The sequence below is a fragment of the Ochotona curzoniae genome, unplaced genomic scaffold (assembly GCF_017591425.1).
Source record: "Ochotona curzoniae isolate NIBS_2020 unplaced genomic scaffold, NIBS_Ocur_1.0 contig_2321, whole genome shotgun sequence".
NCBI classification, from domain to species: domain Eukaryota; kingdom Metazoa; phylum Chordata; class Mammalia; order Lagomorpha; family Ochotonidae; genus Ochotona; species Ochotona curzoniae.
The window spans coordinates 22,988,133-23,015,000 of NW_024465421.1; the positions used below are offsets into that span (position 1 = coordinate 22,988,133).

The 26,868-nt window shown below is 52.0% G+C and overlaps 3 protein-coding genes across 6 annotated transcripts in view; 1 reads left to right on the forward strand and 2 right to left on the reverse strand.

Moving 5' to 3' along the window:
- LOC121151720 (clusterin-associated protein 1) overlaps positions 1–13,241 on the reverse strand; it is a 54,715-nt gene extending 41,474 nt beyond the window's left edge. For 2 of the 4 annotated variants that reach the window (XM_040973454.1, XM_040973453.1), the window contains exons 1-6: positions 12,959–13,241; positions 10,747–10,858; positions 9,113–9,197; positions 6,643–6,822; positions 3,303–3,398; positions 1,697–1,780 (exon numbers count right to left, since the gene is read on the reverse strand). In XM_040973454.1, the coding sequence (XP_040829388.1) occupies positions 1,697–1,780; positions 3,303–3,398; positions 6,643–6,822; positions 9,113–9,197; positions 10,747–10,858; positions 12,959–12,980 (579 nt within the window). In that variant the 5' untranslated portion in view covers positions 12,981–13,241. Of the gene's footprint in view, positions 1–1,696; positions 1,781–3,302; positions 3,399–6,642; positions 6,823–9,112; positions 9,198–10,746; positions 10,859–12,679 lie in introns of all 4 variants that reach the window. The other 2 variants (XM_040973455.1, XM_040973456.1) reach the window with 2 other exon arrangements.
- A 3,150-nt stretch (positions 13,242–16,391) lies between these two features.
- LOC121151884 (uncharacterized protein C16orf90 homolog) lies at positions 16,392–17,877 on the forward strand. Its single transcript, XM_040973737.1, has 3 exons — positions 16,392–16,437; positions 16,818–17,171; positions 17,720–17,877. The coding sequence occupies exons 1-3, from the start codon at positions 16,392–16,394 to the stop codon at positions 17,875–17,877; spliced, it is 558 nt and encodes a 185-aa protein (XP_040829671.1).
- Positions 17,878–22,253: 4,376 nt separating this feature from the next.
- The window catches only part of LOC121151721 (N-alpha-acetyltransferase 60), a 27,201-nt gene continuing 22,586 nt past the window's right edge, over positions 22,254–26,868 (reverse strand). Inside the window, exons 3-7 of the mRNA XM_040973457.1 lie at positions 26,829–26,868; positions 25,412–25,541; positions 23,755–23,851; positions 22,999–23,233; positions 22,254–22,508 (exon numbers count right to left, since the gene is read on the reverse strand). The exon at positions 26,829–26,868 is cut by the window's right edge and continues 76 nt beyond it. Coding sequence (XP_040829391.1) covers positions 22,352–22,508; positions 22,999–23,233; positions 23,755–23,851; positions 25,412–25,541; positions 26,829–26,868 — 659 coding nt within the window. The 3' untranslated portion in view covers positions 22,254–22,351. The remainder of the gene's footprint in view (positions 22,509–22,998; positions 23,234–23,754; positions 23,852–25,411; positions 25,542–26,828) is intronic.

Sequence of the window (26,868 nt, forward strand, 5' to 3'; positions counted from 1 at the left end):
CGACACCCCCAAAGGCTTCCTGTTCACTTGCAGGTCTCTCTGTAGCTTTGGGGTACATGGAGGAGTGTAAGTGGTTTGACTCTTTTTGTTTGGACACCACGACACTTGCAGGACAGCAGTCCTACAGAGCACTGACTGCAGTTCCAGGGCCTCCAGTGGGCACATGCCCACTCACAGGGTCAAAGTCAGATTAAAACCCACCACATCAATTTGACATTAAAAACAAAAATTACTTTTTACATATAATCTGTTCATTACATGAGACGAGCAATGTGTAAATGCAAACGTTTTCCCTGGTTTTCTAAAAACAATGATGTGTACTTCCCAACTCCTCCCACGTATCTGCACTGCTGGGATCACTGATGCTTCCCACACCGGAGATGCCTCAGGGATGGCCACCAGGACAGCAACTGTGCCCACCTGAGGCTTTCCACAGATGACTGCAACATGTGCAGCTGACTCAGCCAGGACACTGGCAAACAGGAGGGTGTCATTTTCAAACTACAAAGAATCACAAACTCACAGAAAAGTAAAACTTGTCTCTGGTCTCTTAGTCAGAGATGAGATCAGTCCTGGCCTGCACAGTCACAATCAGTGCTCCCAGTGCCCCACGCCACAGGCACCAGCACCCTCTCCACTCCACAGCTGAAGAGACAGAGGGACCTACAGCTTGGCAACTTGGCTCAGATCACACAGCTGACTCCCTGTCACTGTCTGCCTTCCGAGGGAAGCCTCTGCATGAGAGAAGCAAACGCGCTGAGCGGATAGGCTGGGGACCACTCTTCCAATGCAGCGCTTTTTAACATTAAGAAAGCTTAGAAAACACTGACTTGGCCAGCCAGGAGGAATCCGTAAAGTAAGACAATGCATTATGTACTGAAATAATGCATTAACCTTCAGTAACAACAGAAACTAATATCTGTAACGAAGGGAAAAACAACAGTAAGAAGCAGGCAAGATTTCGTAAAAACTTTTCTATAAATTCTCAATTTCCCCACTAATTTTTTTTTTTTAACTAGAAAGGCAGTTCTAAAGAGAGAAAGCGAGACACAGAAAAAGATCTTTCATCCGCTGATTCACTCCCCAAGTGGCTAGAATGGCCAGAGCTGAGCCAATCTGAAGCCAGGAGCCAGGAGCCTGTCTGGGTCTCCCACGCAGGCGCAGGGTTCCAAGGCTTTGGACCTTCTACTGGTTTTCCCAGGCCACAAGCACGGAGCTGGATGGGAAGTGCAGCAGCCAGGACCACAACTGGTGCTCAATTGGGATCTTGCTGCTTACAAGAGGAGGATTAGCCAATCAAGCCATTGTGCCAGACCCTAATAAATACTTATTACATCCACCTTGTTTGTGGATTGAACACTTAAGAAAATGGTATTTCTGAGTCCCAAGAAGAAAAATATTAAATAGGGACTGGTGTTGTGATGCAGTAGGTTAAGCCCCCTACAGTGCTGGCTCAGTTGCTAGATGGGCCTGCGAAGCAGCAGAAGACAACCTGAGTACATGGGCCTCTTTATGTGGGAGCCTCGGATGGAGCTCCTGGCTTCCGGCTTCAGCCTGCTCCACACCTGGCCCAGCCCTGACCACTGTGGCCATCTGGGGAGTGCGCCAGCCGGAGGGGGATCTTCCTGTCTCTCCCCTTCCCTCTGTTATTCTGCCTTTCAAACTTTTTAAAATAATAAAAGCAGAGTAATCTTACCAGTATCTCTTTTATTGCAATTCTCATTACTTTTTCAGTCTCATTGATTTCCAGCGGTCTTGCAATGGCTTCTGTTCTCAGTTCCTAGAGCAAACAAAAAAACATTTTCATATATTTTCAGAAAAATTGTTTCAAAACCAATGTTCTTAGATCTAGACATGGCTCAACGACCAATTCTCAACATTTCATTGCAGTGTGGATCTCTGATACCACACTTCCCCCTCGCCTCCCTCAAGGCCGGCCCAGGCTCCGAATGCCCTCCTGGCCTCACTCCACAGCTCAGGATCCTCAGCCTGTAGCTCCGCGGGCACCAACTCCACCTGTAAATGTGAATGCAACAGTGCCTTCTTCTCCCTTACATCTGCATCCTCATCGCCACTCTGCTCATGTGACTCCCGAACAACATGGCGAGATGTGCTGCCTGCATCCCTTATCAGCTCCATAAGTTTCCTGTGACTAAGCCCTGCATGGTGCTTATCTCTGACTCAGGCTCACCTTGTCCCAACCCTCGTGTTAACCAGGAGCCAATCAGGGTGGCAGTACTGGATGCTTCTGAGAAGTGGGCTGCATTATGAGGTTTGCCAGACTGAACGTGTGTCCCATTTCCCCGGCTCCTGTGTTGAAATCCTCCCATCATGATGATACTGGGAGGTGAGGTCACAGGGCTGTATGCCCAGGAAGGGCATGAGCGCCCTGACAAGAGACCATGCAGAGCTCTTTGACACTGGTCACACAAGGTCTAGCAGGAGGGAACAGGCTCTCACCAGCTATCACACCTGTGGGGTCCCTGATCGAGAACGGTGAGAATGACATGTGTGTTTGTTTATACACCTCTCAGGGTAGTGCATGCTGTCATGGTAACCCAAGTGGACTAGACGAGGCTCATGGCCGAGGTATCAAACACCATCCGTGCTTCCTCTACTGAGTGGTGCACTTCATCTCCACACGGGGAAAACACCACCAACAGGGACAGCTTGCTTACTCGCTGCTTGCTTGAAGAGGAAGAGCTCGCTGCCTTGCCGTGGTTGGTGATCACTGGTGGGGGACAGCCTCGGCACCAGGCAAGGTTAACGTGTGGCGGAGTGGGTGAGGGCAGGGAAGCACCCACTGCCAAACGCTGGTTAAAGGCAGTGGATGGAATAAGGATGCACCAAAGTTCCTTCCCAAGGCCACATCAACTGCAGCTGATGGGGAGCGGCTGCCAATCAGCAATCCCAAACTTTGCTGTGGTGAGTGTCACCCAGGAGATTTCTGCAACTCCCAATGTCATCAGAGTGATTCCCTGGTGATCCCCAGGTAGCGAGGCTGGCACACGTGGGTGTAGCCAAGCACTTCTCACGAAGGATGCTGCGGCCAAGGAAGTTGTGAGGAACAAGCACCAGGACCAGAAGGGCTGGCACAGGCATGGGAGGACAGTCTCAGCCACACAACACACATCCACCTCTCTCAGCTGGCACGTACCAGAGCAGGAAGAGGAGCTCATGTTTGATACAACTCTCCCAGGAAGCATGAGTTACACAACTGAAAGGAACCAAGAGACACAAGGGAGAAGCAGAACTGAAGAGGAAATGTGCTTGGTGAGGGAAGTTACTTTGACACTGCTCACCCTCAGCTCAACCTCCTTGCCCAGCAAGTCATACAGGGATGCTCCTTTGGAAGTGATCTCAGAAGCAAGCTGCCTGGCTGCTTTCAGGTCGGCCACCTGGAAGAAAAACACCAACCCAGAAACCTCAGTGAGGGGTTTGATTTGGCATTCAATGCTTACCAGTACAGCTGCTTCCTTCCAGCCGGAAGCTGCACCACAGGACACACTTCAAAGTGCCACACACCAACCTGCCACAGCTGAGAGCTCTCAGGACAGCTGCTGAGGACACCTGGGCCAAGCAGACACGAAGCCAGTCCCACAACTCCTTGCTCTGAGACACCAACATCAAGGCCAACTGAGTCCACAAGCTGGAGGTACAAGGCAGTCTTTTCTTTCTTTTTTAGGCATAAATGGCACTTTTATTACAATGCATTAAAATAAAGAAATTAATAACAAAAATAAGTCTTCCAACATGCAAGCTTTTAAACCTGTTAAACCACTCTGGTGAAACAGAAAACAAACTGAAATTTTAATTTTTTACATAATAACGACGAAAACTTTACACGTTAGATCCTCTATAAGTTAATGGTGAAAAGAAAGCAAACATTGTTCATCCTACTCTTTTTTGTTATACCAAGAAACTATTATTTTTAAAGTTTTATTTGTTTTATAGCAAGAGAGGGAGAATACTCTATTCTCTGGTTCATTTCTGAAATGTCATAAAAACCAGGGCTGGTTGAGGCAGAACTAAGAGGCAGGAACTACACCCAAATCAGCCACATGGATGGCAAGAACCCAAGTAAGTCCCAACCTTGTAGATGCCTTGGCAGGAAGCCAGATCTGAAGCAGAGGAATCAGGACTCACACCAGCATTCCAATACGGGGTGTTACAAGGGAGTCTTTAAAGGGCTCACGGACTGGGGGCCAACACTGTGGGGTAGCTGGTAAAACTACCACCTGTAGTGCTGATATCTCATATGGGTACTGGTTTGAGTCCTGGTTGCTCCACTTGCAACCCAGCTCTGAGCTAATGTGTTTGGGAAAGTAGTGAAAGATGGCCCAAGTCCTTGGGTTCCTGCACCATATGGGAGAAGAAGAAGCTTCTGGCTCCCAGCTGCAGACCAGCTTAGCTCCGGCCACTGCAGCCATTTGGAGAGTGAACCAACAAGTCGAAGATCTCTCTCTCCTCCAATACCCTGTCCTCCATAACTCAGCCTTTCAAATAAATAAATACTAAAAAAAAAAAACCAAAAGAGCTCCTGGATAAAAAACTGAGAGGGTAATGTCAATTTTCAAGGCTGACATGCTCCCTCTTGGAGGTCAGAGTACGGTCCCCTGATAGAAGCAGGGAAATGGGGGGTACATACCTGATACCCTCCTGGAGGCCTCTACTAAACTTCCCTTTGCCCACTCTCTGTCTGAGGCTTTGGGGCTACAGCCACTAGGCACTGCCAGCCATCCCAGATTCCCAAGTGGGAGCCACCGCAGGAAGACGACAAGCAATGACACCCTCATCTCACCCAGCCTTCAAGCTCCAGCTTCTCTTCCCTACCCAGCACGGCCCTCCAGCTCCGGCTGCTATCCCCCCTCGTGGCAGACAAGCCCCGCTCTCTGCAGGATTCCCCTCATACTCCCACTTCTCAGCAGTCCAGCAGGCCGGCCTTCCGCCACACTCCTCCACCTCACGGCTCCCCCATCAACGTGATGATGCTTCGCACACCCCCAGCTCCAAATGGGCTTGTCCCTGCACCCCAGCCTCTGCTCCACCTCCCCAACCACCCAGATTCCTCTGCATTTCAACAAGGAACAACTTCATCCTTTCAGGCACTCAGACTGAAAACTTGAGTGCTGCAGCCACTTACCATGGCAGCCACGTCCACTGTGAATGTTACAGAACGTTATAGAAGCTAGCGCTCGGCTCCTTGGCAGGCTGGCCATACGGCAGTGGCTCCATTTGGCAAACAAACAGCCCGGCACTGCCTCAGGATCTCCCCTGCGCCTTCTCGCTTACACTCGGGCCCCATCCGATCCCTGAGGCCTACCAACAGAGTGTGCTAACCTCAAGCCCAGGGATGGGGAATTCGAATATTTACAATATCATTCACAAATCACACCAAATTATTTATGAAAAAATTAGCCTGTTGTGGAGTCTTTGAATTTTGAGTCCTGCCTGCCTTTGTCTTTAAAGGGCCAGACCAAATGACCTCACAGGCCTCATCAGGCCCGCAGGCCACACGTCCCCCACCATGGCTGCACCCACTTCTCTCCGCCAAGCAGCCTAGTGCTCAGGCCCAACCTGAGGTGATGACAAGGTTCACCCAACCAGACCTCCTGGGTCGCTGTGATTACCACACAGCAGCGGCCCGGTTCAGGCACCATGGTGTCTGACGGGAGCCACTCCAAGAACTCAGGTCCTGGAGTGGGCCGTGCTCCCATTCGCACTCCTAACAGAGTTCCCTTATTCCTAGGCCAGAGCCGGGAGCTGAGGTCCCCATGGGGCCAGGGCAAGCTCCGAGGCAGCACACTCATCCTGACTCAGCAAGCAGTCCTTTTCCATCCCCAGTTCTTCATAGCTCATGAGACCAGAAGCTGCTGCCACTCAGGCTAGGAGGTCCCTCAACAGAGAGGCCACTATATTTGTCCTAAACCACACAAGCTAACCATCACCGTGGAGCTTGGTGACAAGCCTTCAGTTTTGCTTGTGGTGTCAGTTCCTCCATGCCAGACAGCCCTGAGCTCTGCTTTGCCCATGCCCTCTGCCCAGAGTGCCCAGAATCTGGTGTTTTTGAAATGGCTTTCTCCAGCTACGGAGACGCCTTCAGCCTGGAATCGGGAAATCAAACGCTCTGCTTAAAATCCTACCACCTTCACTCAAGAGTAAGAGTGAAAGGCGCCCCAGGTGCCAGAGGGCCTGTCACAGCCTTGCCTCCCGCCCTCATCACCCAGCTTCCCCGCTCTTCCTCCAACGCACAAAGTGCACTCTCAGAGCCCACCTGCCTGCACGCTCTGCCGCTCCTCCGCCTCAGATCTCTGAGGTCCCCAAGCACTCCTGGTTGCTGTCCCCTGCCTTACTCTGACCATGGCATGAATGACGTGGGGCCTTCCATACCTCAGCACTGCTCTCCAATTGATGGTCCCCAACCCTGCAACATAGATGTAGGGTCACTCCTGGTTCACCTTGATGTGAAGCACTGGGCTTTCCACATTTGCACTCACTGCCTGTGACTGCCAGCACTGAAGAGCACAGCTGGCAAGACGCCCTTCAGACACGGAGACAGGGTGCTCCGAGGCCGACACGGATGCCACGGCTAGCCGGAAGAGCATATTCCCGGCCCTCTCCGCAAACCTGCATGGCCCTTACCTTGGAGCCCAGGTCAAACTTGAACTTGCTGATGTCTTCCTCTCCCATCTTAGAGCCCTCCATCCCTTTGGTCTTCATGGCATTATACAGGACAGATGTGATCTTCAGCAGCTCCTTTACCGCATAGCCATCCGCCTGGTACAGCTTCTTTGTGTTGAGCTTTATATGTGCCTTTGTGGCCTATTTTTACACAAAAATGCAAAAGTTGAAGGTCCTTTCCACATAATGTACAAACAAAATCCTACATTGGCGATTTGAGACTGTCTCTGCCAATACTGGGTTATAACAGAATAGAAAAAAAAGGAAGTATTCAAGAGATCTGTGAACAGGCGTGCAAACTGCTGTAACCAGGATAGACAGAAATTTGGTAAAAGATACCAACATTATAAGTGCACGTAACTTTCACCCAGCAATTCTAATCCCATGAATTGACTCTGGCTACACTCACACATGACAGATTATGTCAGATTACAAGTTACAGCTCTGCTTCGAAGAGCAAAAGGTGCATACAACTTAAATACCTATCTACGCGCCCAGCGTGGTAGCTTAGTAGCTAACGTCCACACCTTGCACATGCTGGGATCCCATATTGGTGCTGGTTCTAATCCCAGCCAACCTGCTTCCCATCTGGCTGGGAAAGCAGTAGAGGATGGCCCGAAGCCTTGGGACCCTGCAGCTGCATGGGAGACCCAGAAGAGGCTCCAGGCTCCTGGCTTCCGTTCAATGCAGCTCTGGTTATTGTGGTCAATTGGAGAGTGAATCAATGAACGAAAGATCTTCCTCTCTTGTCTTTTTAAAATATTTACTTATTTTTATTGGAAAGGCAGATATACTGAAAGGAGAGGTAGAGAAAAGATCTTCCATCTGATGATTCACTCCCCAAGCAGCTGTGACAGCCGGAGCTGCGACGATCTGAAGCCAGGAGCTGGGAGTCTCCTCGTGGTCTCCCACGCAGGTGCAGGGTCCCAAGGCCGTCCTCAACTGCCTTCCCAGGCCACAAGCAGGAAGCTGGATGGGAAGAGGGCTGCTGGGATTAGAACCTGTGCACATAAGGAATCTTGGTGTGTACAAGGTGAGGACTATAACCACCAGGCTACCGTGCCAAGCCCAAAATCTTCCTCTCTATCTCTCTTCCTCTTTGTATATCTGACTTTCCAATAAAAATAAAATAATTCTTTAAAAAATTTTTAAAAACCTACCTACATAAATTACATACATTATGACATCCATGCAAGCCAACACGACTCAGGTACTAAGTGAAAATAAGGGAATTCTGTATGTATTTGGCACATTCTCCAAAAATAAACTACTAGTTGAAAAAAGTTAAGATGCTAGCCCGTAGCATATAGTATGCTACCATATGTGTAAAATAAAGAAAAACACAAGTTTAATTTGCTTACATGTACCATGAAGTTTACATGTATCATGCAGAAAATAGCACTAAAAAGGTGCAAAAAATGTTGAGGTCCATGCAATTGAGGGAACATTCAAAGAGTTCATGGAAAATGTGTATTAAGAACTACATCTCGATAATGAAACTTTTGCAGTGACTACTGGGAAGGCAACTGGGCTAAAGAAAGACAGTACAGAAAGCCAACTGAGTCATTATTTCGTGATTTTTAAAAAATTTGGATCATGAAACATATTACCTAATTCAAAATCAGCAAAGGCTGAAGTAAAGAGCAGCATGTGGTGTGGTGGTCACTACGCCCCTTGGGAAGCCTGTAATCTTGTCAGAGTGCCTGGGTTCAAGTACCGGCTCCACCTGCTAGTCTCCCTTCCTGCTAATGCACATCTTAGAGGGCATCAGCAATGGCTCATGTTCTTGGGTCCTTGTTTACGATGCCAGGAGACTTGGAATGAGTGGTGAGCCCCTGGCTTCATGTGGCCTGGCACTGGCTGCCACGGGCATCTGGAGAGTAAACCAGGAGTAAGAGGACTACTCTGTCTCCATGCCTTTCAAACAAAAATGGAAATAAATAAAAAAGCAAGGAGAAAATGCCTTAACTCTGACTGGTGAGAAGGTTCCATAAAAACCTGGCAAAAAAAAATGGTTTTAGAACTGAACTCAATTTGAAAGCAACACTAACCAGAATGCACCCCTAACCTAGTCAAGTTTATAACTCTACCAAATAAATAAATGCCAACTGTGGCCAGTGTGTGGATAGCAGGTTAAATCATTGCTTGCAACATAGGCATCCCATACTGGAGCGCTGGTTCAAGTCCTGGCTGCTCTGCTTCCAATCCAATTCCTACTGAGAAAGCAGCAGATAATAGCCCCAGTACTTAGGTTTCTATTAAACCCATGGGAGGCCTGGATAGAGCTCTGGGCTCCTGACTTCCGCCGGGCCCAGCCCCAGCCACTACAGCCACCTGGGAAGTTAATCAAAGGATGGAAGATCTCTCTATTATTTTGCCTTTCAAATAAATCTTTGCAACAAAACAAAACAAACAACACCTGTCAACTAACCATGAACTGGGCAATTGCCTTGATGAAGAAAACTCGATCTTGTTCGGTCTCTACGTCAGAAGGGATGTCAGTCTGCGGCTCATACCTGTCAGAGAAAACAAACACAGCATTCAACAAAAAGCAGGCAACTGAGAGGGCGGCAGAACTGCCACGTGAGGCTCTCCACATCCCAGCTGCGGCAAGACTCAAAACACAGCGAGAGCAACACAACAAGCCAAATCCCTACTTCAGAATCTAAGGTCTAAGGAATTTCAAAAATCAAATGTGGGGCTCAGCTTACAAATACCCCCAACAGATGGGGCTGGACTAAGTTGCAGCCAGAAGACCAGGACCTAATCTGGATCTCCCACACAGGGAGCAAGGATGAAGGAGCTGAACCACCATCTGTGGCCACCCAGGCAGCAAGGGCAGCGAGCTGGAATTCAAAGTGGAAATGGAACCTGAACCAGACACTGCAAGATGGAACATGGCCATCTCAAGTGGCAGTTTAGCTAAACTGCAGTGTGCCTCTTTTAAAACCTTTTTAGATATATTTCATTTTCATTTGAAAGGCAAAGTTACAAAGACAGAAGAAAAAATAGAAATTTTCTGTTGGTTCATTCTCCAAATGGCCACAACATCTGGAGCTGAGCAGATCCAAAGCCAGGAGCTCTTTTCCAGGTTTCCCACATGCATGCAGGGGCCCAAGGACTTGGACCATCCTCCACTGCTTTCCCAGGCCACAGAGAGCTGGCTCAGAAGCTCAAAAGCCAGGACTTGAACCAACACACCAATGGGATGCTGGCACTGCAGTCAGAGACTCAGTGTGCAATGCCACGACACCAACCCTCCAACGATTACTTCTAATTTAGTTGAGTTTTTTAAAATGTGTGTTTATTTGGGCCTACCATGAGAGCCTAGTGGATAAAGTTCTTGCCTTGCATGAGCTGGGATCCCATATGGGTGCCGGTTCGTATCCTGGCTGTTTCACTTTCCATCCAGCTCCCTGCCTGTGGCCTGGGAAAGCAGTCGAGCACAGCCCAAAACCTTGGGATCCTGCACCCATGCAGGAGACCTGGAAAAAGCTCCTGGCTCCTGGCCTCAGATGGGCTCAGCTCTGGCTGCTGCAGGTACTTAGGGAGTGAATCAGTGGATGAAAGATCTTTCTGTCTATTCTCTCTCTGTAAATCTGACTTTCCATTTAAAAAAAAAATCTTTAAAAAAAATGTGCATTTATTTATAGAGGCACAGAGAGAGAGAGCAAGAAACCAACTCAGAGAAAGAGAGGAGTGCTCTCCCAGTGCTGGTTTGCTCTCTACAGTGGTAGAGTCGGGAAGTTCATCCAGAACTCTCATGTGGGGGGCAGGCACCCGTTTCCTTGAGCCTTCTCTGTGGGTTCCCAGGTGGCACTGGCACAAGGCCACAGGCGGGAGCCAGGTCAGCAGTGAAACTTCAGAACCGTGCCTGTGTGACACAGGCATGCTCACAGCTAGGCTAAGTGCTTGCCCTAACATGACTTTCAAGCTACAATCAAGTCTGTCAATCGCACACACTTAACAACACTTCCTCTTTTGCACCACAGCATCCTGTTTCTAGGTGACCAATAAATGAAATATAACAGTCCCTCTTAAAAAGCAACAAAATGTAGTCCAAACCTTTTCACAAGCCACAGCAGCACCTCGGATACGAGTCCAAAATTGGGGGTGCGGAAATTTTCCATGGAAATATGTCGTGGGTAACCCAACGCTCTCATCATCTCTGTAAAATCTGTCCAAAGAAAAGATGATTCAGCCAGTTTCTTTTTTTTTATTGTTATTAACATTGTATTATGTGATACAGTTTTATAGGCACTGGGGATTCCCCCCACCCCTCCCAGCCAGTTTCTTAACAAATGGCAAGTACATGTACTCTGCGTCCCCTCTTCCTGCAGTCTCCTGAGAGCTTTAGGATAATTTTTATCAACTCTGCAAGAAAATGGAGGGGTGTTTTTTTAAGATTTATTGATTTTTATTTGAGAGGCAGGTTTTAAAAAAAAGATTTATCTATTTTTTTCTTGGAAAACCAGACTACAAAGAGGAGAGACAGAAAGAGATTTTCTGTCCACTGATCCCCTCCCCAAGTGGCTGCAACCGCCAGAGCTGAGTCCAACTAAAGCCAGGAGCCAGAAGCATCTTCTGCGTTTCCCGCGTGGGTACAGGGTCCCAAGACCATGGGCTGTCCTCAATTGTCCTCTTGGGCCACAAGCAGGGAGCTGAAAGGGAAGTGGAGCAGCCAGGATACAAACTAGCGTCCACATGAAAGCCCTGTGCATGTAAGGCAAGGACTCTAGCCACCTGGCTATTCTGCCAGGCCCTGAAAGGCAGAGGCAGATTTTTACAGAGAAAGAAGAAACAGAGAGGTCTTTCACTCACTGGTTCATTCTCCAAATACCCGCAATGGCCAGAGCTGGGCTAGTCTGAAGCAGAGCTGTCCTCCACTGTTTTCCCAGGCCATAGCAGCACTGGACGGGAAGCGGAACAGCTAGGACACAAACCGGCGCCCATAAGGGATGCTGGCACATGCAGATTAACCTGTTGAGCCATCGCGCTGGCCCCAGGAAACATTTAAAATTACCAGGATTCCACCTAAGAAACATTTTCAAGTTCAGTGAGAGAAGTAATGACATAAAAATGAGGCTTAGGAATTAGCTGGGACTTTCTCTCCAATATTTTTCTCCTACTATTCAAACTAAAATGCCAGGCCTTATAAGTTACTTTAAAATATTAATAGTAGGCCTTTGGGGGTCCAGCATGATGGCCCAATGGCTAAAAGCTCACTTTGCACGTGTAGGATTCCATATGGGCACCGCTTCCTATCCAACTCCCTGCATGAGGCCTGGCAAAGCAGTCGAGGACGGCCCAAAGCCTTGGGACCCTGCACCTGCATGGGAGACCCAGAAGCAACTGCTGGCTCCTGGCTACAGATCAGCTCAGCTCCAGCCATTGCGGCTACTTGGGCAGCGAACCAGCAGAGGGGAGACCTCTGTTTCTCCTCTCTGGAAGTCCAAGCTGCCTTTCCAATGGAAATAAATAGCCCTTTAAAAAGTAATACATACATATATGGAGAAAGAACAGGCATTTAGGGAGGGGAATTAAAGTTTATGCTTCTAAGCTCTTTTTTTAAGCATATAAAACCTTAATACATGTTAAAACATTCGTTCCCTTGTCTTTGGAAAAAGATTAAGATGTATGGCAGCTACAGAGCAGTACTTGGATTTACGACAAAACGTGACGCAGGCCCCCTGTCCACTGCAGTCACCTAGGGAAAACCTGTCGTGCCTGGAGCAAAGGGACAGCAGCAGCGCCCGTGAGCTCCAGGATGCACCTGCAGACTTCAGACAGAAAGGCACAAGTGCGGGCCTGCGGCAGCATGGACGCGGCAACCCCAAGCAAACAGCCTCCTCTACTACCTGCGTGTCCCTCGCGTCCCTCACACCCTCACCCCGTGGTTCGGCGTTTTGTACGAATGTTCCAGAACGGTAATGTAGCCGGATACACAACAACCAAGCTAAGCCCACTAGCTCGCGTCAAGTGCTCCAGGGGCAGAGACCTTGTGATCACCGAACAAACCGCCGAGAGATGGGGGGAGAGGAGCTCTTTAAAAACTGCGTGGAAAATGTGTATTATGAAAAAACTGCAGGAATTTCAAACATTTTGACACCCCAAGAAACGCATCTTTTAACTTGATTTTCTTCGGCCTTTTGGAAGCACCCCGCGTCACACAGGGCCTGGGCAGCGGCCTCGGCGGGAAGGGGAAGCGCCGCGCCCTCAGCTCCGGAGCCCGAACGTCAGGGAGCCGCGCGGGCCACGGGGCAAGGAGTCGTCTTACTGCGGAGCTCGCGGAAAGACATCCTGCTTCCGTCGCCGCCAACCCCGGTCCAGGTCACCGCCGGTCTCCTCAGCGTCCTCAAGTCGGGCCGCAACCCAGTCTCTATGACAACCGAGGAGCCGCGGACGGCGCGCGGTCGGGGCCAAACACCACCGGGACCGAAACGCGGCCCGGGGCGCGCGGCAGGGCCTGCAGGGGGCCCAAGGCAGCGGCTGACGGGCTCGAGCCCGTCCGTGGTTCGCACGCGCCCTCTCACGTCCGCATTTCTGTACGCGCTGCACCAGGGCTCTCGAAGCCGGGGCTTCCGCTTGTGAGACACGGTTGGCCCTGCCGCCCACTTCCGCTGCCGCCTCGAGGAGACCAGACAGGCTACGGGCGTGAGGCGGGCGGCCCGTAGCGCGCACGCGCAGCCGGCTCAGCCTTCAGGGCAATCCGGAAGTGGGCTGGGAGCAGTGCGCGCAAACCGTGACCTCTTGCGGGCGGAGGCGCGCCGTGTGGCACGTGGGGCGGTCAGCCCGGTGGTTAGCGGTGACACCAGGCCTGGGACCTTCGCCGATGGCGGGTGGGAGCGCGGGGGAACTCTCCTGGATCGGTGAAGGGGAAGGGGTCGACATCCCTGGGCGGGCTTTGAGGTGAGTGAAGTGTCTCAGGGGCGAAGGAATCGCATTTTCTATGAAGAGTTGTGAGTCCGCCTGTGAACACGCGAACCTGTTCGTAAAGGGTTACAAACCTGAAGCCCCAAACTGTACATTTTCTACAACAAGGAATTGTTCGGGGAAAGCTTTGTTTTAGGGGAACATCACATATCAAAACCATTACCCCTTTTTAAAACATCTTTCAGGGCTCAGTTGGACTTCTCTATGGAAAACTTGCGTGAGGAAAGCGCTTTGTTGAACGTTAAGGCGCTGGCATCCTGAATGGGTGCCTGTTCTCACCCAGCGCCCTGCCTGTGGCCTGGGAAAGCAGTGGGGGACGGCCCAAGGCCTCGAGATACTGCGCACACCCAGAGGCAGCTCTGGATTCAAACAGGTCCAGCTCTGGCTGTCATTTGAGGAGAACCAGAGGATGGGAGATCTTTCTGTATCACCTTCTTTCTGTATATCTGCCTTTCCAATAAAAAAAAATTTAAAAATGCAAAAAAAAAAAAGTGTGCTCTTCAAAGAGAATTATTAAAAGCAAAATTTCAAGAGGCATCATGGGGAGGCTGCCATTCATGCTGAGGAGCCCAGTGGTGTCCTGGCTGCTCCACTTCTGATCCAGCTTCCTCTGAATGTGCCTGGAAAAACAATGGGTGATGGTGGGTCAACTGCTGGGGCCCCTGCAGCCAAGTGAGAGACCAGGATGGAGTTCCTGGCACTAGCTTTTGCCTAATCCAGCCATGACCGTAGCAGCCATTTGAGAAGTGAACCAGCTAGCATAAGATCTGCCCCCTTTCCTTCTGTCAGTCTGCTGTTCAAATAAATACTTAAATCTTTTACTTATTTTTAATTGGAAAGTCAGATTTGCAGAGATTAGGAGAGTCAGAAAAAGATCTTTCATCTACTGGTTCACTCTCCAAGTAGCTACAATGGCCAGAACTGAGTCAGTCCGAAGCCAGAAGCCAGGAGCTTCTGGGTCTCCCACAGGGGTGCAGGGTCCCAAGGCTTTGGGTCATCCTTGGTTCTCAGGCCACAAGCGGGGAGTTGGAAGGGAAATGGAGCAGCCGGGATACGAGCCGACACCTGTATGAGATCCCAGTGCATGCAAGTTGAGCACTTTAGCCATTAGGCTACCACACTTGGCCCAAATACATATATCTTTAAGTTTTTTTTTTTTTTTTCAGCGCATCAAGGTTAATGATGGAATTGGCATTTAACAGAGTTTGTGATTGAAGTATCATGCCACCTATGAAATAGAAAAGTACTGCAAGGGACTTGGCAGAACAGTTGGCTTCTATAAGATAGCTTGAGCAGAAACTGGGAAAAATAGTGGAAAATTGGGTTAATATTGAACTATTCCCAGTTTTTTATAGGTTAAAGCACAAAGTATTCTTTGTTCAGGCTCAGACTGGGTGGGCCTATTTTGATTGGTTGTTATGAATCCCCTAATTTATGTATCTAATTTCTTTTTCTTTGGCAAGCTTACCCATTTCTAAGTTCATTTTAGTAGTGCAGCAGCTAGCATGAAGGACTGTATTCTGTTTGATCTGCTAACATGGCTCCCATCATTTTTATTTAACAGCACTATTAAGAAAACAAAAGAGGTAAGCCAACGTATAGATATTAGCCACAAAACACATGTCTTATAAAATAATATGGCGAAAAAGCTCAAAGGAACAAGATTGTCCAGTGACTTCCCAGCCCCTCCGCCTTGCCTTGCCGCATGCAAGTACATCCCACTAGGCTATCGTCCTGGGCTCCATTTTTTCTTTTAAAAATATATTTTTTTACTTATTTTTATTGACAAAACAGTCTTAGAGAAAAGAGGGGAGACAAAGATCTTCTACTCACTGGTTCACTCCCCAAATGGCCTCAGCAGCCGGAGGAGCTCTGCTGATCTGAAGCCAGGAGCCTCTTCCAGGTCTCCCACGCGGGTGCAGGGTCCCAAGGCTTTGGGCCGTCCTCCCCTGCTGTCACAGGCCACAAGCAGGGAGCTGGGTTGGAAGTGGAGCAGCCAGGACATGAACTATATGGGACCCCAGCAATGGTAAGGGGAGGATTGGCCAATTAAGCCATTGATCTGTTCCATAAATTCTGCTTAAGGTTTTGAACACTTTTTGAAGGATTATAGTTCTCTATACTGTATCTGCCTCTCCAGTTCAGCATCTTACATTAGTTGTGGCTGACTGATCATATTCTACACCAGAGCAATAGTGTTTTGATTACAAGAGTTTTGTATTAGTTCTGGAATCGTGTATTTTCTTGTTTTCATTTTTCAAGAAACATGTAAACATATGTAATATATATATATGTGTGTGTGTGTGTATGTAAAATTCAATGTCTTTATTTTTGTAAAAACGACCAGGCTGTTCTCCAACTGGATGTGCCAGTGTACAGCCCAGCAGGGGAAGATGGGAGTTCCTCCCCATCCTCACAGTTCATGTGGCCAACACATTACTGGATAACTCACTAATAGGAAAGTGGATAGTGAGGCCAGGGGCTCACCCACTCAGAACCTCCTTAGCAGGTCCAAAGCCCTGGGGCAGTCCTGGCAGATCTGTACACCTCAAACCATCACTCCCTGCCATAGCTGAGGCCCAAAATGTCACTTTTCTAAGTGTGGCTCTCCAGGCCCCCAAACCAGTGGGCTCAGAAAGTCTGAGTCTTTCCTGTGACATCATAAGGGCCATGGGTCACCACGGGAGACCTGCAGACCCACCCGCTGGGCAAGGAGACAGCAGGGCTGTGTGACACACACGGCCTGACAGTGCCTCCCCCCACCACACTGGCCCTCCATGGAAGCCTTGGTCTGTGCGTTCTCTGAGCTGCGCATCAGAGAAGGTGCTGAGCTGTGGGGAGGAGCAATAAGACATAGCCATGCTGCTGCCCCTGGGGTGGCCTGGGGACAGGGAGGCCTGGCACCGTCACTCTGAGCTAGCCACTTAATTATGGATTTACTGTACTGTTCCCTTCATGGGACCAGAATATTCTTGCTATAGTAGGAGGCACAAAAAAAAAAATCTCAAAAGGCCCCAGAAAAGAGTAACATGCTGGGTGCTGGTGGCTCTGGGCCCATTTGTCAGACCGTGAAGTTGAGGCTCTGCAGGCCAGGGTTAGAGATGACATCTGAGCTCATCTTATAGGCACTCTGCTAAGTTCTGCTCTCATGGCTACCAAGCCAGGCCAGCCTCAACCTGGTGATACTTACCCCTCCTCCACAGATGCAGCAGGCCGGGCTCAAGGACACCTCAGCTACCCTGACACACTTCCCAACATCTATGAAGGAGGGCTGGGAAGCCAGGAGCAGCAGTGCCCTGTTGCCCAGGGCAGCAAGCCCAAGAACTTCCGGCTGCGCCACCTCCGAGGCCTGGCTTTCTACCTGCCTGGCCACATGCAGCCTGCTGGCCAGTGTAAAAGCCATTGGCTGGGCCAGCTCATGACGGACAGCTGCCTGCCACAGCCTAAAGGTTCTGCCTGGCCCCTGATTCTGCCACGGGGGTCTCTGGGCCCAAGTAACAGCTACTGCTCAGCCCTTCTGGAAACCCAAGTACATGGGGACAGCCTGGGAAACACAGGTGAGCACTCTTGAGGCAGGCCTAGGGATAGAGGGCTGGGTTGGGGACTTTGGGACCAACTTCATTTCCAAGTCATCTGGGGGAGCGGGGAGAGACCTAGCAGTGACCAGGGACACAGTGGCTAGGATACTCCTATGGGGACATCACATATCTGGTGCCAATCCTGTGTCGGCTACTGGCAGGTCAGAAAACCTCATGGTCTGTGAGGTCTGGGTGAATAGCCTGGGTGGGGTGATCTTGTCAGTGGCCAGGGTGAGGCCAAGGGGAGGTGTCAGGACTGAGTTGCAGGGCCCTGTCCCAGGGCTGCATTTGATGAGGGGCCCTGGGCAACTGCCTTCCTGCTAGGTCTCAGTGTCTGTTCCAGTTGGCAGTTGGGGAGCAGAGGGTCCTTCCAGCTTGAACTGTCCACTTCCTCTTCCCCCGTCCTCCCCAGGGTGGAACTGTGTCCTCTCTGCTTGCCTTTTGAAGGTTGTTGGGTTCCAGGGATCCTAGAGTGAGGCTATTGGTTTCTCCCCAAGTTTTGATTCCTCTCTTTCCTCCTTCCTCAGCTTCCAGCTCCAGCATGGACCAGGCCAAGGGCACACCTTCCCAACCTGGGGCCCCTGAGGGCTTAGGGCTCAGGCCCAAGAGGTCGTGGGGGGCATTGGAAGAGACTATTTGTCCCTTGTGCAAGAGAACTCGCTCTGGGGCTCTAGAGAGACAATAGGGACCTCCAAGTGCCAGGCTGTCAATAGCAGGGGGCAGGATGGCAGTGGTGGCAGTGCTAAAGAGGCAGGTCCAAAGGTGGGAGGCTTAGTAGCCCCTGCGGCAGCCCTCCCCACTGACTGAGCCACCCTGCCAGGTGTCTGGTATCAGACCTGGGTCAGTCCTGGGGAAATGCCGGGGAACAGGGCGGGGAGTGAGGGACGGAAGATGTCCTATGGGAGGAACAAGAGAAGTGCAAGCATGGCCATGCCCTTGCAGCCTGCTTGGCAGGCCAGGCCGATTGGAGCACTGAGCTCCTGAGAGGTGGGAGGCCCTCAGATCTCGTATCAATAAAAGCAAGGCCTACACCTCCCAGTCACAGAGCCCCTTCAGCTGGAACACACCACTGCTGCAGCAGGAACAGGTCCGTGGTTGCCTTTAGACACAGCCAAAAGCCAGACGCTATGGCAGCTGGAGTACCCTGGAGGAGCGTACAGGACCTGGAGACCATACCTGGCTCTACAGGGCAGGGAAGCTCTCACTAGACAAAATGCAGGGAGCAATTCAAACCAAGGTACATTGCTCCGTGGGCTCCCACAAGCTGTCCCTCCTTGGCAGGACAGACTCATCTCTCCCCTATAGGCATCCGTCATCTGGGCACCCAGGTGTGGTCATCTTCTGTGCCAGGGTAGGCCTACATCTGGGACCGATCATTCATCGTTTTCTGGATGTCAGCAAGGCATTCCTCCCACAGGTGATAACCTGCCTCTAGACACGATCCCAAGACCCCTGGTGGTTCACCCCCTGTGAGAACTCCTGCTCTGTGGGAGAGGATGGAAACACCCAGGGGTGCCTTTGTGACCCTGGCCTGGGCAGCCTGGGGCCACGAGAGCTGAGCCCTGTCCCTGCTTTGGGTGATGGCACCGAAGACAGCGGTCTGCTTCCCGTGAACCCTGGTTTCCCTGCTGGGCATTTCCTAGGTCCCTGGATGACAGATGCTGCAGGCTTCAGCCCTAGGGCGTTATAGACTGCTCAGAGTCTACAGATGTGGCTGGATGGGGGACACTCCAGCTGGGGTGACAGAAGATGCCTGCCTTTGCCCTCTCCCTCACATCCATTCCCCAGGGACATGACAGCCAGGCAGACTTGACCAGCCGCTACTCAAGAGACACATTGGGTGGCCTGCCAGAGGTATCAGGACACCATTCACCTGTTGAGGGCTGGTTGGGTCTGCTGCCAAGTGGGGTGGGCCCAAGTGAGACTCCCACGAGCCAACAGTACAAGGGCCCTGGTGACCTTCAGTGATCTGAACCCTTTACCTCTTGGTGGAGACCTGAGGCTTGATGAGCAGCTCAGATGGCCTGGTGCGCAGTGCCTAGTTGGGTGACCCAGTGAGCCACACAGACCCACATTCTAGCCCTTGTCAGTTCCTTCCGCTTGAGGGGTGTGCCACTGGATCTTGCTTGACAATACCTCACAATGACAACAAGGCTTGGGTACTTGCAGGCTGAGCAGGAGGCCAGTGGCCATGTGCAGAGTCATCTAGGAATGGCTGACCAATGAGAATTAACCCAGGTTGCCACTGGCAGGCAATGCGGTAGCACTATGGCCCAGCTGGCTGCAGCTGCAGCAACCCTAAGTAGATTCTCCAGTTCCCACTCCACTGTGGTCTGTCTACCCAGCCAGCACCTTACAGGGCAATGAGCGTCCTCACGAACAAATGTCCCAACTGGGAGCCACACAGCTGCTTAGGCCACTAGGCCTGGGGACAGCTTGTAGGAGGGATATTCACTTCAGTCACATGCTGACCCCAACCCCATGCCCACAGTTGCTCCCTCAGATCTCTACTCTCAAACAGCAGCCCTTGGAGAGTCTATATCCTAGACACCAGGAGACCCTTACAGAGTGTGTGTGTGTGTGTGTGTGTGTGTGTGTTGGGCAGGAAACCCTTGCAGAGAGGGGGAAGGAGCATGTGTGTGCATGTGCGTGTGTACCATGCACCTGGCCCATCAGGCTGGCACCTGTGCTGGATCCCCTTGGGAGGCTTCCTGAGTCCAGGACAGTCGTCCCGCCCCTCGACCACACCCCAGCCCAAGGCTGAGCTCTGGGAAATTGAGCCACTGGCACAGCTGCTGTCAGAATAACCCAGCCAGTGGTGTACAACCGGTAACTCAGCTGGAAGTCGTCCTAGCACACGGCCACGGCAAGTGGTCCCGGCCCCAGCTCCAGGAGCAAATCCTGCACACAGGCTGCACCCAACTGCCGTCTATTTATTCGTTGGTAATGAAACACTACAATCCGCTCAGCACAGAGCTGGACAGTGCAGTGATTAATGGGGCAGGCGGGGAGGGTGGGCAAGGCCTCTGAGCTGGATTCTGAAAAGTCCAAGGCAGAACCTTCTGGAAGACACTTCCCTTACCCGATGGGGCAGAAATAAAAATCACATGATCATCATTGATTCTGAGTAGAGAGGACACCATGACTTCAGTGCACAGCACAGCAGCCGAGGCTGCACCAGTTAACAGGATGCTGCATCACACCAGGGCCCCTTCCCCATGTGAGCCTGGCACATTCTGAGGGCAGCATTTGGGCTGCCCAGGCGCCATCTGCTAAGACTGGTTCCCTCTGTCCCAGACCTTGTGATACCCTGGCTCCCTGGGATCCCGGGGGTCCCAGCTGCTGCAGGGCAAGGCAGACAGCAATGGCTCTTGGGGGAAACGGGGGTATGGTGCAGGGTGGGGAGGATGCTAGATTGTGTGATGGACTCACACTGCAGGCACAATTCAGAGCTGGCCCAGGCACATGACGCCCCTGTCTTCAGCCATCCACCATCGAGCTCAGTCTCCTGTCTGCACTGGGCAGGTCTTGGGGCTGTGGCTCATGGAGGGATGAAGAAGGGGGAAGCAGACGTGTCTTCAGCCCAGCTCCCAGAGGGCTGTCAGGTGCATGGAGCAGTCCCCAATCCAGCAGGCTGAGTGGTGTCTTGGCTACAGCAGGAATCACAATATCATCTGTGCATCTGGGCTCAGAGCTCTATGTTCGTGGGAAGAGCCTTCCCCACTCCTGCCGGGCATCCTGAGGCAGGGTCTCTGCTTTGTTCTGGGGCTCAACACTCAGGCTGCTCCCTCACAGCACCAGGTTCCCCTCAGCTTTGCAGGAAGGGGCTGGGGAACAGGTGGCCAAGGAGAGGCCTGGGACAAGAAGTGTGCCCAGTGAGCGCAGCTGCTCCGGCCAGCTGCCTGATGGGTGCATGTGTGTGAAGGCATGACCAGGGCATTGGGCAGAGGCAGAGGTTTCCAGAAGCCAGAGGAGAGCTGGAGAACCTGTGGGGCAGAGAGAAGTAGGTGTGAAGGTACCACATGGCCTTTGCCCTACCCCACTGTCTGGCCCACACCTGCCATGGGGTCTTGGCACCCTAAGGGCAGGAGCCTATCACCAAGGCCAGTTGCCAGTGGCCACCCAGCTCTTCTTGCCCCTGGTACAAATCAAATCCCAGATGATTCCATTCACAGGTACACAATTCAGGCAGCCACATGGCCTATTGTGCCAAGTCATCAGACCTTACTGGGCCACATGGGTACATGAGGGAGGCCTGACTCTATGCCCCACCCAGCCACAGCATTCTCTAAGGCCTGGGAACCCCCATCTGTAGGTGCCCACCAGGGCTCTGGTTTAGCGAGGGGCGGTGATACTGGCATAGAGAAGTTTCTGCAGATTTCTTAGGAACACATCTGGGATGCAGCGGGAACCAGATGAGCAACCAGAGGGTGAGGCAGCAAGGGGACTTGTGTTTTTTTCCCACCTTTTAAGTTGTTGAATCATGTTACTATACTATTTAAAACCATAAAGCCTTGGAGCTGGCACTGGGGCCCTGGAGGATGAGCTGCCACCTGCAGCATTGACATCCTATGTGGATACTGCGAGGCCCAATTCCTCCACTTCCAATCCAGCCTGCTGATGTGCCTGGGAAAAGCACTGCAGGATGGTCTAGGTGCCTGGGCCCTGCACCCATGTGAGACCTAGAGGAAGCTCCTGGCTTCTGGTTTTGGAATGGCCCAGCTGGGCCATTCCACTTGGGAAATGAACCAATGGACGGGTGCTCGCTCTCTAACTCAAATAAATAAATCAACTTTTAACCCTGCCATCCACTGCCCTTAAAAAAAAACAAACAGCAAATCAGGGAGACTTCCTAGAAGTGAGAAGCTCCACTTGGGGTCAGGAGGTCTCCCGTCACCTTTTCTTCCTGCAGTTTCTGAGCTGGGCATTCTGTTCCCTGGCTTTTGTGCCCTGCTGCCTGCTGTGACCTACCTGTGAGGAGACCGGGCACACTCTCTGCTCTGAGCCCACGTAGCACCGGGCCTGCAGCTGGAGCAGGCCAACGGGCCTGGCAGGTGGTCACCAGCTCCTTGCAGAAGACAGCAGAGGTCAGAAGGATAGGAAGGAGGGCTCCGTAGGGTACTGAGGGGTAGGAACTGGTGGAGGCTATCCAGCTGGCATCACATGGTACGGCTGTACTCGATGCCACCCTTGCTGGAGATGCCTGACCATGGCAGGAAGCTGCAGAGCAGGCTGTGGGCCTGGCGGTAGATCCTGTGTGGGATGGAGCAGGGGCTCAGGTTGGCCAGCGCTGAGCCCAGGTGCTGGATGTAGTCTGTGGACTCTGTCAAGGAAGATGTAAGCTTACCCCTGCCCACCCCTGCTGTCCTTAGGGCTTGCCAGAAACCTGGAAACGGGCCCACAGCATGCCACATGAGGGGTCAAGGAACAAGAACCTGCTGAGCTTCTGCAGTGCACGGAGACTGACAGGCCTCTATGGTGCAAAATCGCAAAGGGCAGGGCCTGGGGCCAAAAGGGCCCCTGTATGAGGTCCCAGGCGTGCAGAGGCAAGTGGGGCAAGGGTCTGGCTTGATCCATGGAGCCGCAGCAGTGACATAACCCTGTCACTATTACAGACAGCCAGTCGATGCCCCATGACTGAAGGGGCCATTTTCACCCAAGCCAGGAGGCTGTGGGGTTCTGGCTTCACCTCCTTCCTTCACCATGTTCTTTTGAAACAGAATACTCGGTCTACCCGTCCCTACAAAATGCATCCACAAGCTTCACTGGCTCTGCTCCCAACACAGCTCATGGAGGTCAAGGATATAAGATTGTCCAGGGAGGGTGGCCACCGTTGATGTAGAGGACGTAGGTGAAGCCGTCCTTGAGGACCCCGCGGATGGAGTAGTAGTAGGGCAGGTAGTGGTGCTGCTTGAAGTCTCTGTTTTCGTAGAAGCTGATGGCTGTGTTGTTGGTGGTGAGGACGTGCAGATAAATGGCTTTACAGTGGTCCTGGGCGGTGGTTGAAATGTGATCCTTTAAACTTTCAAGTAAGAGAGACCCTTGGGGAGAGCAGGTAGAGATTAGGCACATAGGCAGTTAGAAAGGAGACATGATGCAAGCAAGGGCAAGGCCTTTGCAGGGCTCTTCTAAGGTCTCCCAACCAGTAGGGCTTAAGTAGCAAGGGGACCCAGAGGCTCTCTGGCCTTCAGTAGCACAAGTGTGGGCCTGAGCTTAGATAGGCACAACACGGACCATCCTGGATCAAAAGCAGGCCTGCTGTTCTGTCTGTGTGGACAGCAACCCTGATGACAAGGAGCATGGACTAAGGGGGTGAATTACGGGTCTTCACTTCTGTGTTTAATCTCAGCCAGGGGCACATGGGCTGAGTGTGGCTGTGGGAATGGTGAGAAGGGATGCTTTCCCCAAGGGGAAGCTAGGAAGGAGGCTGTGGTGAAGGCCAGAGAGTTGGAGAGATGGCCGGGAGGAGAGGAGAGATGGCTGAGTCCAACCTGGATGGGGCCGGGCTCAGTGGAAGGAGCCGAGAGATGTGAGGAACTGGCCTAGGTTGGGCCACCCTTACCAATGCCATGCTTTCTGAACTCTTTGACAACGCCAAGACTGAGGATGTATGCAACCTGGGTGTCCACGGAGAAGCTGGAGGCTAGAATATCTCCATCCTAACAAAAGTTAGAGATAGAAGTCAGTGTACCAGCTTACAGGCTCCTGGCAGCACACAGCCACACCATGTATGTTTGGGCTCCCTCCCTGGCCACAGTACCCAGGGACACAGGAACAGAGAGGGCAGAACGAAAGGCTATGGTGTGTCCCCCACCCCTCCAAGGCTTGGGTGCCCCTGTGAGGAGCTGCTTAGCACACATAACTTCCTCTGGAAAGGACAGCAGGCCATCCAGGCATAGGAAGCACACCGTGTGCCTGCAGGTGCCAGGAGATGTCAGTGCTACCTGAGCATCTAATGGCCTCCACACGTGTGAGTGGATACATACACGCAGAGTCTGGAGGCTGCCCCAGGGGTTGTAGAGGAGAGGGTGTGGGCAGCCAACCACCCCTCTCAGCTACAACATGCCATGGAAGGCCACTCCACACAGGTCTCCTGCTTTCCAAGACACAATTCTCGGGGAAGAGTTGTGAATCCTCCACCTATGAGTTCAGCTGTTTGTCCTTCGGAGGGGTATGCATGTACATAGCTGACCTCCAGAAAACAAGGCTGGGATGCAGCCTTTCCACTACCTGTGTCTGCCCGGGGCACTTGTGGCTTGCCACAATGAACCCGGACATGGGTGGGGGTTCTCAGGAGGGCAGCCTTCCTCATAGCCTTTGTGACTCAGAGCCCAGGCTTGCATTAAGTCACCCCATGCTGGGAACTCAGCTTAGCCTCTCAGGTCTGCCTGAGGCCCAAGCCAACAAGTGCCATGGTGCAGGGCCCCCTCTGAAGGTGGATTAGGGGGAGGGTGTGTGGACACTCAGGATGAGGAGGACAACCACTGGCTTTCTGCTCTTACCATGGAAGAACGGGCAGAAAAGCCAAGGAGGAAGCTGGGGCAGAAAAAGCTCCTCTTAAACGAAATCAACTGTGCCAGGACATAGAGATGGCAAAATGGTATGGAGGGTTGTAGAACTGGGACCTACAGCAAAGCAAACAGAACCACATGCTGCCACTGGTGGGGGTTGGCCTCCTTGGAGCAGACGCCCCTGTGGCCAACATCACCTGGCCCAGAGGGGTGCTTAGAACCCCAGCCAAAGTCATAGCCTGCACTTAAACAGGGCTTGCTGCAGGCGGTGACAGGGTGGGCCTACCCACAGACCTGCAGGGCTCTCAGATCTGACAGGAAACTGCATAAAAAGAAATCACACCTCTATTTCCACTACCTTCTGACTGAAGCTGACATTCCTTCAGTCACTAGGACATCACCACCAACACGGTCAGACTGCATGAACTCCCATGAATCCCACACGCTCACCCCTGATGGAACAACGGATGTCCTGAGGCCTGTGGCTGGACCTTGCCCCCTGACAGGTGGTAAGGGTGTGTGTGTCACCAGACCACACATTTAGCACAGACATGAGCAGGAAATGAGCCCCAGGACTCCAGACTGCTGGGTCACAGGCACCAGAGACCTAGGGCCCCAATACCAGGCAAGGCCAGTTTCCCATGGCTGTCCCTGGACCCTGAGCCCACACTGAGCAGCATTAGCCACATCACTGCTGCACAGATGTACCTCTTTGTGTATTTTGGTCCTGCTTTTAATTTCAGCTACTATCATTCCCACGATGGCGCCTCTGTAGGTGGCAGCAAGGGAAAAGAACTTCTTGTTGGACGTAATATCACGATACCATGAGTCTGGATACCTGAGGAAGAAGACATGGATAGGTAAACCCACAAAGGTCAATACCCACTACCACGGTGCTTGGGAACCCCAAGTTACAGGGGACCTAGAGGTGTAGGGGGCCAGATGAGAGAGGAGACCAGGAGGGACAGTGCACCTGGAAAGACAGGACACCTGGAGGAAGAAGAGGACCTGACAGGAGAGGGGATTTGGAGGTGCAGGAGACCTGGAGGGACAGGGGACCTGGCAGGAGAGGGGACTGAGAGGGACAGGGGACCTGAATGCACACAGATCCCCAACTACTTGTGCCCTCTGCTCTTAGGCTTCTGAAGACAGGAGTCACTAGCTGGAGGAGCCCAACGGTCACGGTTCTTATAGAAGTGACCTGTCAAACAGGACAGGGAATTTCTGGTGGGACAATGATTATATCAGACTTGAGCTGTAAGGGTGAAACCTCCCATGAGACTTAAGGGCAGTGAGGGGACAGCCCTGGGAGGCCTACTCCTTAGCCAGTGACTTCCAACGCATGTGAGGACCCAGACATGTTGGAGGCCTCCTGTAAGGAATCCATGTGCAACTTCTTGGCACTGAGGCCACAGGAATGACGCGAAAAGGAGCAAAGGTCATAGCCAAGGGGCACTTGAGTTAAGGGCCCCTCCCTGGATCAAAGATAAAGTGCGGCCAGGGCTTGTGAGTGTTGCCCACCAGAAAGAAGCCAGACCCCTGGCAGGCAAGAATGGAGAGTAGATCTGGCCTCCGCCCCCCACCCCACCCCACTCTATTGAGTCAAGGGCAGGAAAGCAGAGGTTTATAGATGTGGGTTTTGACTCTCAAACTTGGAAGAGACCTAACAGGTTGGCCTGGATGCCTTTCTTATGATCAAGAGCTAGAGTGGGGGATGTAGCAGAGAGCTCCTCTGCTCAGCTCTGCCAAGGCCTTTACACCCACAGAAGCATCCCATATGGGGTCTATATGTCACCTGAGGTTCTCTCCCTGGCCTGCTCTGACCCAGAGTGTCCAGCTGGCCTTGCAGCCGGCACCCAGCATCCCACTTCATGGCCCCAGATCTACTACAGCTTACTCTACTGTCCAGGGAGCCCCACGGGGAGGGAGGCATGCCAGAGCCTGTGGCTAAGGGCAGCTCTGGCCTACCTGGCCCTTCCAGGCCTGTCCTCCCTCTAAAGTGTGGTCATGTGGCCACACTTTAGGGCCGTGAGCTCCTCTTCCAGCTCCAGCGTCTACAAGATCCCAGTCTGCCCCGACCCTTGCAAGCTGCATGCAGCTGGGGAGCCTGCCACTGCCCACTTACTCAATGGGGAACCAGTCGCCACACAAGTGCTTCACGGTGT

Excerpts from the sequence above, each read along its gene's own strand:
- LOC121151884 (XM_040973737.1), top strand. The coding sequence starts at position 16,392 with ATGGAAGCCTTGGTCTGTGCGTTCTCTGAGCTGCGCATCAGAGAAG. Across the intron at positions 16,438-16,817 it reads TGAGCTGCGCATCAGAGAAG|ATGCAGCAGGCCGGGCTCAA; the intron begins GTGCTGAGCTGT and ends CCTCCTCCACAG. Across the intron at positions 17,172-17,719 it reads GGACAGCCTGGGAAACACAG|CTTCCAGCTCCAGCATGGAC; the intron begins GTGAGCACTCTT and ends CTCCTTCCTCAG.